This window comes from Emydura macquarii, unplaced genomic scaffold, assembly GCF_026122565.2.
Source record: "Emydura macquarii macquarii isolate MOO-44397 ecotype Brisbane River unplaced genomic scaffold, CSIRO-AGI_Emac_v2 contig_3406, whole genome shotgun sequence".
NCBI lineage: Eukaryota > Metazoa > Chordata > Testudines > Chelidae > Emydura > Emydura macquarii.
In genome coordinates, this window is record NW_027133543.1 from 28,210 (window position 1) to 46,703 (window position 18,494).

The 18,494-nt window shown below is 44.4% G+C and overlaps 1 protein-coding gene across 1 annotated transcript; it reads left to right on the forward strand.

The window, feature by feature from the left end:
* The first annotated feature begins 4,513 nt into the window (after window positions 1-4,513).
* Window positions 4,514-5,449, forward strand: LOC137144222 (olfactory receptor 51G2-like). The gene has a single exon (XM_067534435.1). The coding sequence runs from the start codon at window positions 4,514-4,516 to the stop codon at window positions 5,447-5,449; it is 936 nt and encodes a 311-aa protein (XP_067390536.1).
* The last annotated feature ends 13,045 nt before the right edge of the window (window positions 5,450-18,494 follow it).

The following is an 18,494-nucleotide window of genomic DNA, read 5'->3' on the forward strand; positions in this document are numbered from 1 at the left end:
CCCTTCTCAGACCTCCCCTGTCCATCCTCTACAACGGCCCCTTCAGCAGATCCCGTGGGCAGTGGCTACTGTGACAGGCCAGATAGCACATCACCGATGGACCTGTGCTCCCAGGGAGCAGCAGAAGGTCCTAGAGCAGTTGTGGAGGCACAGAGATTGTGCATGGCAGGGCCTGGCTATCAGGGGATCACTGAGAACTGTGCATAGCTTTGGGGATCCATAGATTGGGGGTCGCCCCACTTATATCCCAGGGAGAAGGGAAGGGACCTGTCTTACTAGAACAATCTGAGGGAAATTTCCAGGTAGAAACTATGTGGAATCTTTCTCCCGCAGCCTGCACCCTGGGTTAGTAATCCAGGAAAGGGGGCTGCTGGGAAGAAATCAGATCCTACAGAAATATTATTAGTCAAATTTACTGCACTGTAACATCATCATCAGTACCATTTGTCCACCCTTAAGGAAGCCCTGTGACTCCTCTGACAGCCTGACAGCCTGGATTGGAGGAATAGAGCCTGCGGCAGGGCTTGTGTTGCTGTCCAGTTTGGTGGCATCACTGAGCATCCCCTGTGATTGGGCTTCCAGCAGTTTGCCATTAGCCATGACGGGGTTAAAGCTGGCACACACTGAACCAATCAGCTGAAGGTCCCAGGTGGCCAAGTGGCCCCCAAGGAAATGGGCAAACATGCTTCATAAGGACAGTTGCAGCTTGTCTGAGCAGACACTGCCTGCTGCCGGTGCAAGCTCTCTGCCGACTCCTTCTCCGCTAGGGTGCAGATCTCTGTTGGCAGCTGCTCCCCTTCTCACAGGCATTGGGTACGTTTGCAGGTTTCTGTGTCTTTAAATCTCTCAAATGTCAAGGGAAGGGTAAAGGCTGCCAGCTGCTGAGATGGGCAGATGTTCTGTGCAGCGGCAGCTGACTCTGCTGTGCTGTGGGTGTGACTCAGTTACAGGGGTTGGAGAGCAGGCAGCACTAGGTAGCTGGGGGACCCTATTACATGTGCCCATAGTCTATGGGGGATCATTCAGGTACACAGAATCCCCAGATTCAAAGCGATCTTGGAATGTGAAAATCCCGATTCCCCAAGTCAGGATTTCTCTATTGGTTCCATTTGCAGAGGTGCAGTGCTCTGGAACTGAGAAGACCCCTGGAATATTAGTATTTCCCAAACTACTTTAAGTTAATTTCCTTATGGGAATTTCTGTCCTGTCGAAACCCCTCACAGTTACAGGGCATCCTGCATCCCTGCCCCGTCTCTGGTCTCCTGGTGCCAGATGTCAGCCTCGTCCCTTTCCCTCTCCTGTGGGGGAATCCCATCATTCTTCCACCATCAGGCTGGACCCTGGGCTACAGCAGATGGTGGGTCAACTGGGCTTGTCCAGCAGGTAAAACTTGTTCTGCAACTTTCTTCCCTTTCTTCCTTTCTTCCCTTTGGGAGTCTGTGAGCTGTGGTGATCAGCCAGTCTTATTGAACCCAATTATCTTTTAATCTGAACAGTAGGAAAAAAGTGTCACATGGGTGAACAAAAGGGTTTTAAAACAACAGTCTGTACCTGACTCTTATCTTAAGCACCCCCACTCCTTTGGGACTCAGGCAGAATAAGCATCTTCTGAATTCCCCAATATGTGTGTGAGTCTAAAGCACCAGCTGCCCAATCATTGAACTGACTCCTAGCACTGGTGAAAGAAGCTGTGTAACTTGGCTGGAGCCTGGAAATAGGATGGTCTCAGCGTGAAGCTCAGGTGCTCTCTCTTAATCTCTCTGCAGTGAGAGATGGCTTTTCTTGAGCTATTGCTTCCCTTCCTCTTTGTTTTCCAGCAGCCTGCTATTAAACTCGGACTATATAATTCAGTAGATAGACAGTCAGAGAGAGAGAGAGCAATAGATGACTTTCATCTGTGACATGAAGTTGGATTTCTATGAATACTCATGCATTTCACTTTGAAACTCTCTTCCCGCAAACCCTCATCATAGCTGAGTAATGGGTGCTGCGTTACAATGTACTAGAGCAGTGGTTGTTCTCGGTGGTTGTACAACATACTAGACCAGAGCCTGGGGGTCTGTACAATGTACAATATGGTTATTTGCACCTGCCTTTGAAATTTTGTAGGGGTCCAGATATAAAAAAGGGTTGAAAACCAGTGTACTAGAAAGTGGTAGACCAGGGAATAAATATTGTATATGCTGATCCCAAAGTCTGCACCACTCCGGATAAAGGCTGCAGCTTGACATCACAGAACTAGCAGAGAACCAGTCAGCTATGAACCCAGGGATAGAGAAGGTAGCAGCAGCAAAGGATTCCACAGACTTTAGTTTGCTGACAGGCGATTGAATGAGGGCCGACAGTCTACATTCTTTTCAAGTTCTCAAGAAATCACGATGACACAAGTTATGTGTTAGGTCCCCCTCTAACCTGAGAAATCATCCCTAAAAAATGATCCGAGGGGAAAGAATGGGTTCACATGTGTGTGCTAAAGTATGGTTCTAGAAATGTTATGGAAAATTTTTCATCGTACTACAGTTACTACAAAACAAATGTTCATTACATGCATGTCTATCGAAAGCGAGCAGCAGAGGTGTTGCAGCAGGGGTAACTTTACTACTTAATGGCTTTTGCTTTAAAAATTTTTTCAGAGGTATTCCAGTTTCTGTTTGTGATGGGTTTGTTCTCTTAACTCTTTGTTCAGTGAGCAGTTGTATGATTTTGTCTCCTCTTAAGAGACCAGAAGCTGCTTGTAACTCTTATATTCAGAATTATGCACACAATAGTTTTGATACACTTGCGCGAGACATTCCAAGAAGACATGAAACGAGAACCGCTGGTTTGTGTTTCAGCAAAGAGTAGCGATGAGGTGCAGTCAAGGCGTTCATATAGTGGTTGTATGTAACTTACAACCATCACTGGTTACATGAGCATGTCTGAAGTAACTTGCACTCTCAACTGGATATTAGTGCAAAACCAGTTGTAGCAGGTTGTTCAAGTGCCTGACCTGCTTCTGCTTCTGCTGTGTTCACAAAGTAAGAGGGAGACCCTCAGTTCAGGAACCACTGGTGCAGTTTTCTTTACAGGTCATGCTCCCACCACCTTCTCACCGTACCAAGCTTGCCTTCTAGTTTATGAACCGACGAGGGAGAAGCTATCGCTCTACTTCCACCTCCTGCCTCCCTCCCCTGGCTTCCCTTCTCTCAGCACTTAATGCAGCCCCAAGGATAAGTGGGCAGGCAGCTGTCTGGTTGTCTAACTAGGCGCAATTTTCTCTCCAGCCATCTCCAATTCACCTCCCTAAACTGGAGCTGGCATGACAGAGGGCAGACTAAGCAGGTCTTGCTCAGCACCCTGTCACACTGGTGTTTGCACTACTCACCATTTGGGCTCCAATCCCTCCCCCACCCAGCTGAAGTAACTCACTGTGTTAGCCTGGAACTTGCCAAAGATCTACAGACCCCTCGTATGAGGAGAGGATGTGGGTCCTGTGAGGATAAAGAGAAGCTTTAGGATGTTTGAAATGTCTGGATCCAGTCAACACTGGCCAGGGCAAATCATTCAGCTTGTTTTGGGGGGATTATTTGGGGTACAATATATCACTGAGAATATTTGTAATTGAAAGTTAATAGAGCCCGATTCTCATCGAATGTACACATGTAAATCTGGAATGATGCTATTTTAGTGAAAGTTTCTGAAGTCAGAACCTGGCCCTTAGAATTTTTCCTGTGTATTGCAAAGAGGTAGTATAAAGAGATATAATTTGGGCTCTCGGGAATAGAGAAAACAAATAAAATATAATGAGGCAATGAAACACATTTATAAATAGCATCAGTGCAGGACAGATAAATGAAATGACTGTATTCACCATGAGCTTGCAAGATCACAATTGTAAAATCACACAGCACACAAGCAGGCTGTGGAACATACGGTCACAAGATATCAATGGGACCAAGAGTTTAGTAGGATTCAAAGAGGGACTGGAGGTTGATCTGGTGACCAGAAAATCCACTTACAGTAATGAGGGGGTTTTCAAATAGTTTGAAAGGGTCATAAACCTTCCTGATTTACACCATAAAATATGTCTGTGTTAGGAGGAATTTCCCTTGGGAGCAGGTTATCTCACAGCTGGCTATTGTATGGCTTCTTCTACCTTCCTCTGAAAATTCTATTTCTAGCCACAGGAAAAGGGGCTAAATGCACTACAGGTCTGATCTAGTCTGGCATTCCCTATCGGTGGTGTATGTGAGAATATAGGAACGGCCACACAGGGTCAGATCAATGGCCCATGAAGCCCTATATCCTGTCAAATGACAGGTACAATGCCAGATGCTTCAGAGGGAATGAACAGAACAGGTAATCATCATGTGCAAATCCAAGAGTATGTTTTTGTTGTCCTTCCTTGACCTTCCGGATGATTCTAGAGATACATTGAGAGCAGAATAATGTCTCTTTCAATATTATCTAGTCTCCTGTTACTTTTCCTTTCAGGAAGTAAAGTTCAAAACTACTTGGACCCACACAGTATATCATGTCAGCTGTCAATGAGACCAAATTCCAGTCTGCAGTGTTCCTTCTCACTGGAATACCTGGGCTGGAAGACGTCCATGTCTGGATTTCCATCCCCTTCTGCTTAATGTACATTATTTCTATATTAGGAAATTCATTCATTCTGTTCATTATAAAAACAGATCCAACCCTCCATGAGCCCATGTACATTTTCCTTTCCATGTTGGCTGTTACAGACCTTGGCTTATCGTTATCCACCATGCCGACGACAATGGGCATATACTTGTTTCACTCTAGGGAGATCAGCCACGATGCCTGTTTTGCCCAGCTGTTCTTCATCCACTCGATTACATTAACTCAATCTTCTGTGCTCTTGTGCATGGCCTTTGACCGCTTTGTGGCAATCTGTAACCCGCTGAGATATGCTTCCATCTTAACCCCTCCGAGACTAGCTAAAATGGGACTGGTGTCTCTGCTAAGAGGGGTGGTCGTAATATTCCCACTCCCCATTCTCCTGAAACAGTACCAATACTGTAAGGACAGCATCCTCTCGAATTCCTACTGCCTGCACCAGGATGTCATGACGATGGCTTGTTCAGATATCAGAGTCAACATCATCTATGGTTTCTTTTTATCAGTCTCTTCACGGGGGTTGGACTTGCTGCTCATCCTCCTATCCTATGTGATGATCTTTAAATCAGTGCTCAGCATTGCATGCCATGTGAAGCACCTCAAGGTTCTGAATACTTGTGTCTCCCACGTCTGCGTCGTCATTCTCTTCTACACACCACATATTGCCTTATCTGTGATATATAGATTCGTGAAGAACCCTTCTCCGATATTTCAGATTGTCCTGGGCAATGTCTATATGCTTGTCCCGCCCCTGATGAACCCACTTGTGTACAGCATGAAAATACAAGCAATTCGTGTGAGGATAATCAGGATATTCGTCAAGTGAAGGGTCAGTTTATCACCCAGCTCCAGAGAACCAAATGCCTGTAACTGGCTTCTTGCTATCCCCAGTCTCCACACTGCAGGGGGAAGCTCTGGGACAGTGAGAATCTAGCCTGAACAGCTGGGAGACTGGTCCTGTGGTTTGTGCACTGCTCTGCAGGTCAAGGTCCCAGGTCACCCAGGGAGTCTTTGACAGAGTTTGTAATTTTTTGTCTGTTGCCTAAATCCTGGTGCCCTGTCTTACCCACAAGTCCCTCCTTCCTTTTCCCAGCCACAGGATAGGAGCACAGGGTCATGACCTAGAACTTAAAGTGAAGAAACTCTTCTCCTTCTTGTGCTCCTGTTGTACTCAGCTGTGCGTGTTCCTGGTTCAGCAAGAAGACTGGGTTTGATGTTGAAATTGCTGGTTGAGTTTCTAGGGACTGTGCAATACAGAAGATGAGATTACATAATCACAGTGGTCTCCTCTGGCCTTAAAATCTAGGAATAGTTACACCTTACATTGAATTTATTTCCATTGTCTTATGAGAGTAACTGGAACAACTCTTAAGCAACGTCTTCTCTGTGTTTTAAGTCCATTTAGTCCTCTCTGGAGAATGAACCAGGTTCATCAAAGCTAGGTGAAATTTTTGAGACAGATTGTTCATTTGATGGAAAAAGCAGGTTCAGCTGATCCGAAACTATTTGCAAATTTGACAAAATAGTTTTGGCCATTCATAAAAAGGGTCAGAGGGAGAAGGTGGTGGACCTGTTTCTCATCACCCAGCATAATCTTTAGGTCATTGATTATAGTACTCATGTGGGTTGTGGGAAGGCCCAGATTCAAATCCCTCCCCCCCCTTGACCAAAACTGAAATGGAGCCACTAGAAATTCAGAACATCTGTGTGGATGTTGTGGTTTGGGCTCTGACTCAGAGGGATAGGGATGGGTCCGAGGCCGAATGTCTACACAGCTCCTTTTAGTGCAATAGTTTGCGCCCCCTGAGCCTGAGTCTGTTGCCCCAGTTGCAGGGTCTCATTGCCATGAGCTGTGCAGATGGACCCTCAAAGAACCAACTACCAGACCAGGAGCAGTTTTACAGGTGAAAAGCAGCACCGTGAACTGCACTCAGAAACTTGTCGACAGTCAGGGCCGATTCTGGAGCACTGGTGTGACGTTCTCTGCACAATGATCTGCCTAATTGGTGGGTGCATGTTATAGTTTGCAGAGGTGTCCCTGAATGGTGTAAATGAGCAGAGCCCAGTCATCTGCATCGCAGTCATCTAACCCCGTCGGACAGAGGGAGTACGGTCCCACAATAGAAAGGAAAGGGCTCATTGTAACACACTACACCCCATGTACACCCTTCTGGTGTAATTGGCTATTGTCTAATGCACAGTATGCCATGTAAGATGTTTTTGGAATGCTCATGTCATACTGAACATTAGTGTTATAGTAGTATGTTTATTGCAGTGTCATGTGTATGGTTAGGAGGCTTCGCTGTGTAATATTCCCACATATGTGTGTCATGGCTTGAGACAGATCTAGGCATAACTCTACAGAGCTCAAGAGTAATTCACATCTCCTTAGGAATTGCATAGAAGAATCCAGCTAAACATTCCAAGAACAAAGGACTGGCCCAAACATCAACAAACGAATCCACAGAGGATCACAGTGACTCAGGTCATGGAGGGAACCATGCACGGACACTGTTTGTCCCCTGACCCTGAAAGGGGGTGCAAGGTATTTGAGAAGTGGGAAGGAATACATTAAAAAGGGGAAACATTTTGCTGTTCTTTCTCCCTTCCATCGCCATCTGCAAACAGCACCAAACAACTGAAGTGTTGATCACAGGGGGAGGGCCTGCGTGGAGGCAGACCAGCCAGCTTTTGGTGAGAATCATCTGAACATGTAAGGTTGCTGAAAGTGTTATGCTTTGTTTAGAATGTGTTTGGTTTTTGTGTTTTATATTAGAGGGAAAAACCACCAACAACAAAATCATAAGAAAATCTCTAAAAGGAAGGGGGAGAGAGAACACTCGTCAAATATTTGAACAAGCCATCTTACCAAACTCTTCTAGTATCTCTGTGTATCCGAATGTTTGAAATCTAAGTACGCTTTCTTCCAGGCTCTCTGCCTACGATTCGTATAAATGTTTCTGTCTGTGATCTCCAGGGTTATGCCTCATATGAGTACTTGTACTACCTTGCTTTATGAAATGAAGATTGAAGCTAGTTAAATAAACTCTTTAGGAAACCTCTTACTTCATCCAGTGACTGAGTATCTCTTTAATGCGTGTGGCTAAGATGACACCTCTCTAGCAATAAAATGTCTGTGACCTCCCCATCTGTTAACACAGATCCTGGAATGGAGTTTCACATCATTGTTTTCTTTATATTATGTTTAAAGGACTGTTATGAATGTTCATGTGATTTCTGCATTATGTAGTGTATTTGACAGAAGTCTCTAATTGTAAAAGTCGTTATTAAAAATTGTAGGTTATAAGTGTACAAACAAGGTGGTCAGAAAGCAAATGCAACAAAAATATTCATGCAAGAAGAAGCACACGACTAAAAATATTGGGGTAGAGTCACATCCATGAATTGTACTGAGTTATCAAGAGTTTCCACCCTACTTGACTGTGCTTCTCTTTTCTGTAAAAGTTATTGACTATGAGAAAATCACTTGTGATTCAACAACTTAAAAATACCCCTTCATTTCCCCACTAGTCACTGACACTAACTTAACTCTAGAGGGCAGTGTCTAATGGTGCAATATTGAGGAAAGATGAATTATGTACAAGATTGAGTACAAAGAAACGGATTTCAGAATGAACGAGGGTTTTTTATGGAACTTGGTAACATCAGAACAAAACAACACTGCTTTGAATTGTTCTGTGGGCCAGGCTAGTGCACTGGAGACACTCTTCTGAGAAATTCCCGGCTAATGTAGGGCATTCCACACACCCCTTTTCCCTTGATTTCTGAAATCCAAATCATATACTTCAGACAGAACCGTAATTAAATTACTGGGATTCTGTCTCAGCTTTGTATACTGCCATGTCCAGGAAAATGTTCTGTATTTACAAACATGCCTGTGAATTTAAATTTGATTGCCTTTTCCATGAGTCCTGGCTTTCCTGGCTCTACTGTTGTTCCCAGGATTCCGTGGACCCACAGCCTAAGAGGATGTCACATGGCAGGTCCACTCCTGGGGCAGCACACTTAAAAAAATGGGTCTTCCCTCCCTCATTATGGGCATTGGCTTGACCAACTGCTCTTTTCTCACCACCACAATCTAAAAAAATCAACCCTCTGTTTTGGCGAAGTACAGCCCCTCCCTCACCCAGTAGCCACCCCGCCTGGTATAAAGGGTGGCATGCACCACTCTATGGCCATCCAGCTCTGAGTGTTAACGATATGCAGGGTTGCCCTTAAGGAAAATGGCTCACTAGGTAAAGGGAGATCCCCATATAGTGTCCCCTCTCCCTGCAGGCTGGGAGGATGGGGACAGGAACCAGGAGTGGAGCTTTGTGCTGCCAGGGGAAACTCCCAGAAGAGGACCTGACCTGGCCCAAGGAACATCCCCGTGCAGGGAAATAGGAACTCCCACCCTTCCCTAGCTCAGCCGAGACTAGCAGTTGGAGTCTGGCACAGGGAAGGAGACCCTGGCTGGGCATGCCCTGTCCAGAGCTGGGCCCAGAGCTTGGGGGCTACAGGGGCCTTCGGTTGGCTGTGTGTGTATCAGAAGGGAAGGTTTGTCTCTATAGTGCAGTGTGACATAGCCCAGGGTATAATCTGGACCCTTTGAATGGCTGTGCCCCCTTCATTCTCCACCTCAGGGTGGCTTTTGCACTGCCTTGCTGATGAACAACATAACCCGCCATGCTCTGGTCACTCATAGCCCTCAGCATGCAACTTTGTGTGAATGGTCTCCCAGGCCCTCATTAGCTACACACAGAGCAACACCTGCCACTTCTCTCAGCCCAGCCTTGCACCCCAGAAATGTGCGTCTTGTACGATCCAGTCCATTCACTGTACAAAGCAAGCTCACGTAAATCCGTTATTCCAGCAAAGGATAATAATTATGCACCAGCTTTGCTGTTTCAAGCAGAGTTTCCGATATACTTTGACCCAAGCACACTGGTCAGGATAAAGCAGTGAAACAAGTTTATTAACTACAGCAAGAAGGATTTAAAGTGATTACAAGTCATGTGAAATAAAGATCAAAATTGATTGGGAAAGAAATAAAAAGTAAACACGCCGTCTTATTCCTAAACTTTACCAAGTGAAGTAAGATTTGAAGCAAACAGTTTTTCTCACCCCATTGGATGTTGCAAGCAGTTCACAGCTCTTGGTCACACGATGGATTTCTTTCCCAGCCTAGGACCAATCTCCCCAGTTCAAAGTCTTTCAAGCAATTTTGATTCGGTAGAGATGTTGGAGGAGAGAGGTAATGAAAAATTCATCGTTTCTCATTTTGTGCCCTCCTCCTCTCCTTGAGAAACATCTCCCGCCCCCGCTGGGTGTAAGCAAAGCACTTTCCCATGCATGCACATGAGATTCAAAGTGTAATTTGGGACCGACTCTGATCTCCTTTACACCAGTGTAAGTCAAGTGTAATGCTACTGAAATGAATGCAGCGACTCTGGATTTGCACTGGTGTCACCGACAGCAGAATTTGGTCCTTTGAGTTCAGTGGGGTTATTTCCTGATTTTCACTGGTGTGAGTGTATAAGGCCCAATGGGCTAAATCTACCCCTCATGTGATGCCACTGAAGGCAATGGGAGCTCTGTGTGTAGAGATTCCAAGCTCTTTGGGGCAAGGATTGTGTTTTTGCTCTGTGTTTGATCAGTGCCTCACAGAATGAGGTCCTGGTCCATGACCACAGCTAGCTTGTGCTACGGCTGTACATATAATGACACTTAATAATTAGTTGAGGATCAAGCCCCTCTTCCTGTCTTTCAATAGCTGCTCAGAAGTGATCTTTACAGCTGTTGAGATCACATTCAACATTGCCTTGCGAAAAACAGAACTGCCTTCATATTTAGAGCATGATTTTCAATAATTCATGTTCAATATCCTAGGAACAACAGCAAGGAAATGGAAAAGGAGAACTGATTCCATAATGACTTCTTTAAATTATATCAGTGCAATGTTATCAACCTCGCCAAAATGATATTTGGCCTATGAACAAATCTTATTACATAGTTCTGCTTTGGAAAGTAATTGAGAAGAGAGGCCAGATGGCAACTCCAGCTGTGACCATCCTCACACTTTGGTGTCTTCTGAATGCAAACCCACATCTGCCCCCATCTCTCTAACAGTGTGAACCAAAACTCTGGATCCAAACACAATCTCACTTTGGGTGGTTCAAAAACTGTCAAAATTATCTAGGAAAATGCTTTCTGAAAGGAACAATGACAACAGAACACAGAAAAAAATATTAGTAAATATAAGAAAACAACTACAAATGGAGAAATGCTTTGAGACAGTGAATGGTTTGACCAGAATCTATGAAGAGAAATTCTCTCTTTCCATTGAAAACAATCTCTCTTTTGGAAGCAGTGTTATGACTGGATGTTCTTTGGATGGATGGAGTATTTTGCATATCCATCTTCAGAACTATTTGGTTTGGAGGAAATGTGGGATACACAGGTATCCAAGGACTTGAAATGCTCTTTCTGGGATGCAAAATTCATCGCTGTCTTGAGGATCAGAACTTAGGACAGAAGAATGAGCATGGTGTACATCCTTAATATGCAAATGATTATAATCAAGCCATACAAACTGTTGACCCTCTTGTCTGCATAAGCCAGTTTCATCGCGTCCTAATGCAAAACATATGAGTGGGAGAGCACAGTGGATCTGCAGAAGGGGAAGCATTTCATAAGGAAGAGGGGTTGGAAGACTACACAGATGCCCCATAAATAAATGTGCTATTCCTATTTTCCCTATTACTGAATTGGGGAGTAGCGAGGTCTGTCTCAGAGGATCATATATTGCAATGAAGCAATCAAAGGACATTCATCCAAAGGTATGGATGAAGAATATTTGGATGATGCAGATGTCAAAAGCAATTTCCCTGGCATTAAACCTAAATATGCCATTCAGCATTAATGGCAAAGTAGACCCAGATCTGCAAGGGCTAGTAAAAAAAGAAAAATGTACAAGAGCTGATGGAGACTTTGTTCTGTCCTGATAGCAAAGAGGATAGTTACCGTTCCCTATCACTGTCAGGACGTATTGGACACACAGTGAGAAGGCCATCCAGGAGTTCTGTTCCCGCATTCCAAGGGCACCTATGTGGATGAATATCTGATGACTGAAGATGCTATTATGGACTGTCAACAAAACATCCCGGTAACGTTCTTTTCGGTATCAGAGCCCTAAAATAAAAACATTGTTCACCATATAGACCCAGAGGCCACAAAGACTGCCCAAAATGCTGTAGTAGAGCTTCATGCCTCTGTTAGATGTCAATGGCCAGATACTCTGGTGGTGGAAATTGACGTCCCTCCACTGATGCCAAAGGGGCTACTCCTATTCACGCTGAGTGAGGATGTGGCTTAGTGTGAATTAAACTCATTAAAGGCACCTGATTTTCAGTGAGTGAATCCTCAGGACTTTTGCCAGTCTTGCCTCTTTAAAGTGTCTCATGTTGGGCACCTGAAATCCATTAAGAAAATGTTGGTCTAAAACATGATTTGTTTCACTCTCAAGGTAGTGTATAGAATAAAAGGTCTGAAATCTTCCTGTGCTGCCCCCTGTTCACATGGCTATGAAACATCTTTACAGATGAAAGGAACACGACGAAGTAAGTCAATGGTGCTTGACCATAGTGTGGGAGAAGAGATCAATGGGCGAGCGCCAGAACCTTCCCACAGTGGCTACAGGTCCACTTCTCAGATAGAGGTTGGAGCACATTCTGCTTCCTGCCTCGCCTATGGGTTTCAGCCTGGGTTCTCTGATGACTCTCTGTGATGACTGCACCAACCTTGACCCGGCTTCTCCAGACTGAATGGTTGTTGGAAGGGCTCCTCCTTTGTCAGGGGAATGCTGAATTTCTTAAGACCCTTCTTGACTTTGTCACTGTATCAGGGCTTCGGCCTTCCTCTGTGTTGCGGGTAGTTCTTGAGTTGGCCCTAGAGCACAAACTTCAGCAGACGAGCTTGAGGCTTGTGCTCCTTGTGTCCCAGCCAGCGAAGCCCACAAGCATCCAGTTTTTCTGCATAGACTGTAGGCCTGTTCTCTCAAGGATCTTCTTATGAGTAATATGTTGGTCGCAAGAGACTCTAAGGATTTTTTTGAGACAGCTAAGGTGGAAGTTGTTCAATCTCCACTCCTGCTTGAAGTATATGACCCAGCTCTCACAGCTGTAAAGGAGGATACTGAGAACACGAGTCTGATAAACGGACACCTTTGTATTCAGGATTAGCAGGTTGTTATTCCAGACATGTGAGGTAAAGTTTGCCAAAAGTGATGAAGGGAACTCTTTTCTTAATACTGATTACCATGCCTAACTTGATTCATGCATCAGAGAACTGCCCCCACTCACACCTATGCAATCAAGTGCACATCAGTAGTGTAACGGAGGATTTTGCAGCTGTACATCAGGACAGAATGGGACCCACTGGTTGATTCCAAAGAGGAAATACACATCTCTTCCAACCCTAAAGATTCTGTGATTTTCCCAACTGAACATGCGATTGGTTTCAGTATTGTTTGACCAAGGAGGATTTATCCCAATGCCTGTGAAGTAGGAAAGAGCACACTGATCATTGTGAAATCGAAAGATAAATAAATACACAAATAAATCAATGTGTGCACTGGCTTTTATGAAAAGTCAAGAAATTGCCAAAAATTCGCCTGCAGCAGTATTGAAGGACCACAGTTTTGACTTAAGGAGTTTGTCCATATAAAAACGATACTGCTTTAACAATACCGGTATGGCTAGAGCCATGCAACCCTCCCACCTCATCGTGGATACACCAAACCCTCTGCTGGTAAATGTTGACATTTTTAACAGCAACAGTGATATGTACGGTAGTCGAGACAGTAAATACAGATAAGAGAGAGAGTCTGCCTGCCTTGGAGAGATCCCAAAGCTGATTTATTTTCCATCATGGTGTAGAAAGCAAATGGTAGAAGAGTAAACTGCAAACATAAGCAAGCTCTGTGGGTCATTTTACTTTCTAAAGGAAGCAGAGAGGCAACTATTACTCAGACATAGACAAGAGTCGGCTATTGTTAGGGTACCCTGCACAAAAATAAGCTAGCAGCAGGGTTAGGTGCTTAAAGTCCCAAAGTTAGCCGAAAACTCTGCACATATCTGCAGGGTATAAACAGATAAGCAGAAGGACATGTACATGGGCTTGACTAGAAAGTCTGGGGATGAACTTCAGTGAGGGAAAATTAGGATTTGATTTCGCACCAACTTCATGAGCTACATGAAAATTGTTTTATTAATGAAGGAAAGAATCTCCCAAAAGAAGGGCAGAAAGCTCAGCTCTGTTAAATGCAGGCTGTGCAAACTCACTTAGCTTCAATCCTGCATTCACAGAGACAGGAACTGGGCAATCTGATAGTCGTTTCCATTACTAACTTCTTTGACTCAGGGCCAGATTCCTAGCTGGCGTAAATCTGTGTGGCTCTACTGAAGTCCGTAGAGCGTTGCTGATTTACACCAGTCGAGGATTTGGTTCTTGATGCTGATTTAAAGAGATAAACAGATCTGGATGCTGGGGGCATCTAGTAATAGTTTTAAACTTGGAAGAGCTTCCCAACTCACTGTCTCCTCAATCTCTGCAGATAGCAGTTCTTAATTGTCTCCAATGCAAGCTGGTTGCCAACCATCCATAAATTTCTGGACAGTTAGTAAAAAAATGTACAATATTAACACTGTCCATAAACCTGTAAATAAATGAAAATTTCTTTGAAATTGGGCAGAAATAAAACATAGTATATTTTGATGTTTATTGTCATCATTCAGAATCACTTCTTCTATCATAAAACTACATTGACCATGAGTAGATCAATTTCCTGTTTTCTATTATTGCACAGGCATAAAAAATCCAATTGATCAATTAACTACAGCTAAAACAACTGCATAATTCTGAATCCCTGTGTACGGAATAACGCGAGCACAGAGTTTATATTTGTAATAACACCACAGGTAATTTGGTCATGAAAATGTTCGTAAAGTCAGTACACACTTTTGTGACATATTGTATTGTTTATGGTATTTTTTGCGATGTCAGTGAAAAAAATCAACTTCAGATCTTCATGTCAGTAAAAACCAAATTGCAAGGTTAGCAACCCTGGCCCAGCTTGCATTAACAGGAACATTGACAGCAGATTGAGGGAAGTGATTGTTCCCCTCTATTCAGCACTGGTGAGGCCACATTTGGAGTATTGTGTCCAGTTTTGGGCCCTCCTCCCAAGTATGTGGACAAATTGGAGTGAGTCCAGCAGAGAACAACAAAAATTATTAGGGGACAGGGGCACGTGACTTATGAGGCGAGGCTGAGGGAAGTAGGCTTGTTTAGTCTGCAGAAGAGAAGAAAGAGAGGGGATTTGATAGCAGCCTTTAACTACCTGAAAGGGGCTTCCAGGGAGGATGGGGCTAGGCTGTTCTCAGTGGTGGCAGACGACAGAAGTAAGAGCAATGGTCTGAAGTTGCAGTGGGGAGGTCTAGGTTGCATATTAGGAAAAACGTTTTCCCTAGGAGGGTGGTGAAGCACTGGAATGGGTTCCCTAGGGAGATGGTGGAATCTCCATCTTTAGAGGTTTTTAAGTTGCAGCTTCACAAAGCCCTGACTGGGATGATTTAGTTGGGGTTGGCCCTGTTTGAGCAGGAGGTTGGACTAGATAGCCCCGATCTCGCTTCATCCCTCATCTTTTAGAATTCTATGAAGAGAGGCCTGATTCAGGGGGTGTAACAATGTGTTAAAGATGGGCAAATGAGGACATTTCTTCATGTGGTCATGTATAGGGGCATTTCAGCAACCAGCCAGCTGTCCAAGCCATGGCCAATTATCGGAATGGACTGTCAATTATTCTGCTTGTTGCTTTTAGCCTTTTTCAGGTCTTTGCAGAAACTGAGCATAACTAGGCAAACTGAGGGGGAGGGGACTAGACAGGTACACATGAAGTGAGCCTGGCTCTGTGTGTTCTCTCTCTCTGCATGTGCTGGGGCAAATGTCTGTTAAAAAACAAGACATCTGGATATATCCCAGAACTGCAGCAATGGGGAAATTATTGCTGGACTTACAGATTTAGACTTGCTTAACAATTTTTTTTTGTAGTAACACATCTGTAGTTGCTGCTTTTGCCCAGGGATTGATCTGTTTGGTCAGTTGTGTAACGTTTTCTTGACTGACATGTCTCTGTAACTTTTGAGGTATTAGGGGGAGATAGTGAGAGTCTGAGTTACTGGATCGCTTCATGGACACATTTGGAAGGGTCCCCAGGCGCAGAAAAAAGAACTGGCCATCTGGAAATCTGTGAGTGATTCACCCGAAGACTCCCAAAGATTGCTTCAGACTTGTGGGGGAAACTTAGTTTTGGGGTATTTTAATCACCTATTGTATTTGTGTGTGCTTAAGACTGTGGTAAAAGTTTCCAATGGAATTTCTGGAGACGAGAAGCAAAGCTTTAAATTAAAAGCACGTGGTTTGGATTTGTCTTTTTCAGCTATATAGCAGGCAGAGGTACTGTGTTTCCTTTGGTTTATTTCCTGACAGCAACTCACAGACACTAAAAGTTATGGGGTTGAGGAACCGTGGGTAACACTGCTACAGAACAATGGTTCCTGAGGTGGTGTACAATGCAGCTCTGATAGGGTTTCCCTTTTCTGTGTTAGGTGCTGTCAGCAGATCAAAGAGCTTGGAAAAATGTAAGCAGACTGTGAGCGTCTTACAGCTTTTTCTGAAGAGTTACAAGCAAATAACTATGTAATTTGCATGTGGTTCTGGTGATTGCCAGATGTTTGGAAAGGGTGCAGCAGCCCCTGGGACAATTCTGCGGTAGTACATGCATTCAGTTATAAATCAGATTCAGTTACTCCCTGGATTGAGACGTCATCTGAGTCTAATTTATCCGTGAGAAGAGCAATGACTTGGCATAAATTAAGCTGGAATAATGGGAAAGAATGGGATGAAACAAAGAAAGGGAAAATGAATGTTAATTATCAGGGAAATCATCTCATCATAGAAGGCAATCAGGCTGGTCAGGTATGACTAGCCCTTGGTGAGTCCATGCTGACTGTTCCTGATCAACTTCCTCTCCTCCAAGTGCTTCAAAATGGATTCCTTGACGACCTGTTTCATGATTTTTCCAGGGACTGAGTTGAGGCTGACTGATCTGTAGTTACCCTGATCTTCCTTTCCTTTTTTGAAGATGGGCACTATATTTGCATTTTTCCAATCATCCAGGACCTCCCCTGATCAACATGAATTTTCAAAGATAAAGGACAATGGCTCTGCAATAACATCATACATGGATTTGTCGAGTAGCCCTTTAAATGACCTTTAAATGACCAAATCCATCTCTATTCTCTCTGGTACATTTACTAGCATTTTACTCAGTTTAATATGCCAAGGAAAAGGCCCTCTGCCCTTTCTACTGGGGGCTCCCAGACTTTCTAAATAGTCCTGAACCTGTTCTTTCAGCACGGCTCACCTCCTTCCAATACTGAGTTGCCCAGTGCAGTAGTCTGGGAGCTGACCTTGTCTCTGAGAACAGAGACAAAAAAAACATTGAATACTTTAGCTTTTTCCACATCATCTGTCACTAGAGATGACTAGAGACTGTCAAGACTCATCAGGTACTCAGACCGCTACCCCTTCCTATTTCTCCACGTGGGCACCAATGACACTACCAAGAATGATCTTGAGCAGATCACTGTGGATTATGTGGCTCTGGGAAAAGAGATAAAGGAGTTTGAAGTGCAAGTGGTGTTCTCATCCATCCCCTCTGTTCAGGGAAAAGGCCCAGGTAGGAACCGTCGTATTGCGGAAGTAAATGCGTGGTTACGCAGGTGGTGTCGAAGAGAGGGCTTTGGATTCTTCATTCACGGAATGTTGTTTCAGGAAGAAGGATTACTAGGAATAGATGGGATTCACCTAACGAAGACAGGGAAGAGTATCTTCGCAAACAGGCTGGCTAACCTAATGAGAAGGGCTTTAAACTAGGTTCGACGGGGGACAGAGACCTAAGCCCGAAGGTAAGTGGGGAAGAGAGATACCACAAGGAAGCAGAAGGAGGAGGGTGCAGCAGGGGAGGCCTCCCGATGCCTACTGTGAAAGTAGGCCAATCGGCTACTTATCTCAAGTGCCTGTACACAAATGCAAGAAGCCCGGGAAACAAGCAGGAGGAACTGGAAGTCCTGGCACAGTCAAGAAACTATGACATGATTGAAATAACTGAGATTTGGTAGAGTAACTCACAGGATTGGAGCACTGTCATGGATGGGTATAAACTGTTCAGGAAGGACAGGCAGGGGTGAAAGGGTGGAGGAGTTGCACTGTATGTAAGAGAGCACTATGATTACTTTGAGCTGCAGTATGAAACTGGAGATAAGTCAGTTGAGTGTCTCTGGGTTAAGCTTAGAAGCAAGAACAATAAGGGTGATGTTGTGGTGGGTCTCTGTTATAGACCACCAGACCAGGAGGATGAGGTAGATGAGGCTTTCTTTACTCAACTAGGGAAAGTTTCCAGTTCACTGGACCTGATTCTCATGGGGGACTTCAATCACCCTGACATCTGCTGTAAGAGCAATACAGCAGAGCACACACAATCCAGGAAGTTTTTGGATAGTGTCGCAGACAATTTCCTGGTGCAAGTGCTGGAGCAACCAAGTAGGGGCCGTGCTTCTCTTGACATGCTGCTCACAAACAAGGAAGATTTGGTAGGGGAAGTAGAAGTGGGTGGCAACCTAGGCCGCAGTGACCATGAGATGGTCGAGTTCAGGAGCCTGACAATTGGAAGAAAGGAGAACAGCAGGATACGGACCATGGACTTCAGAAAAGCAGACGTTGACTCCCTCAGGGAACTGATGGGCAGGATT

What these genes read in the sequence shown, in the direction of transcription:
- LOC137144222 (XM_067534435.1), top strand. Translation starts at nt 4,514, where the DNA reads ATGTCAGCTGTCAATGAGACCAAATTCCAGTCTGCAGTGTTCCTTCTC.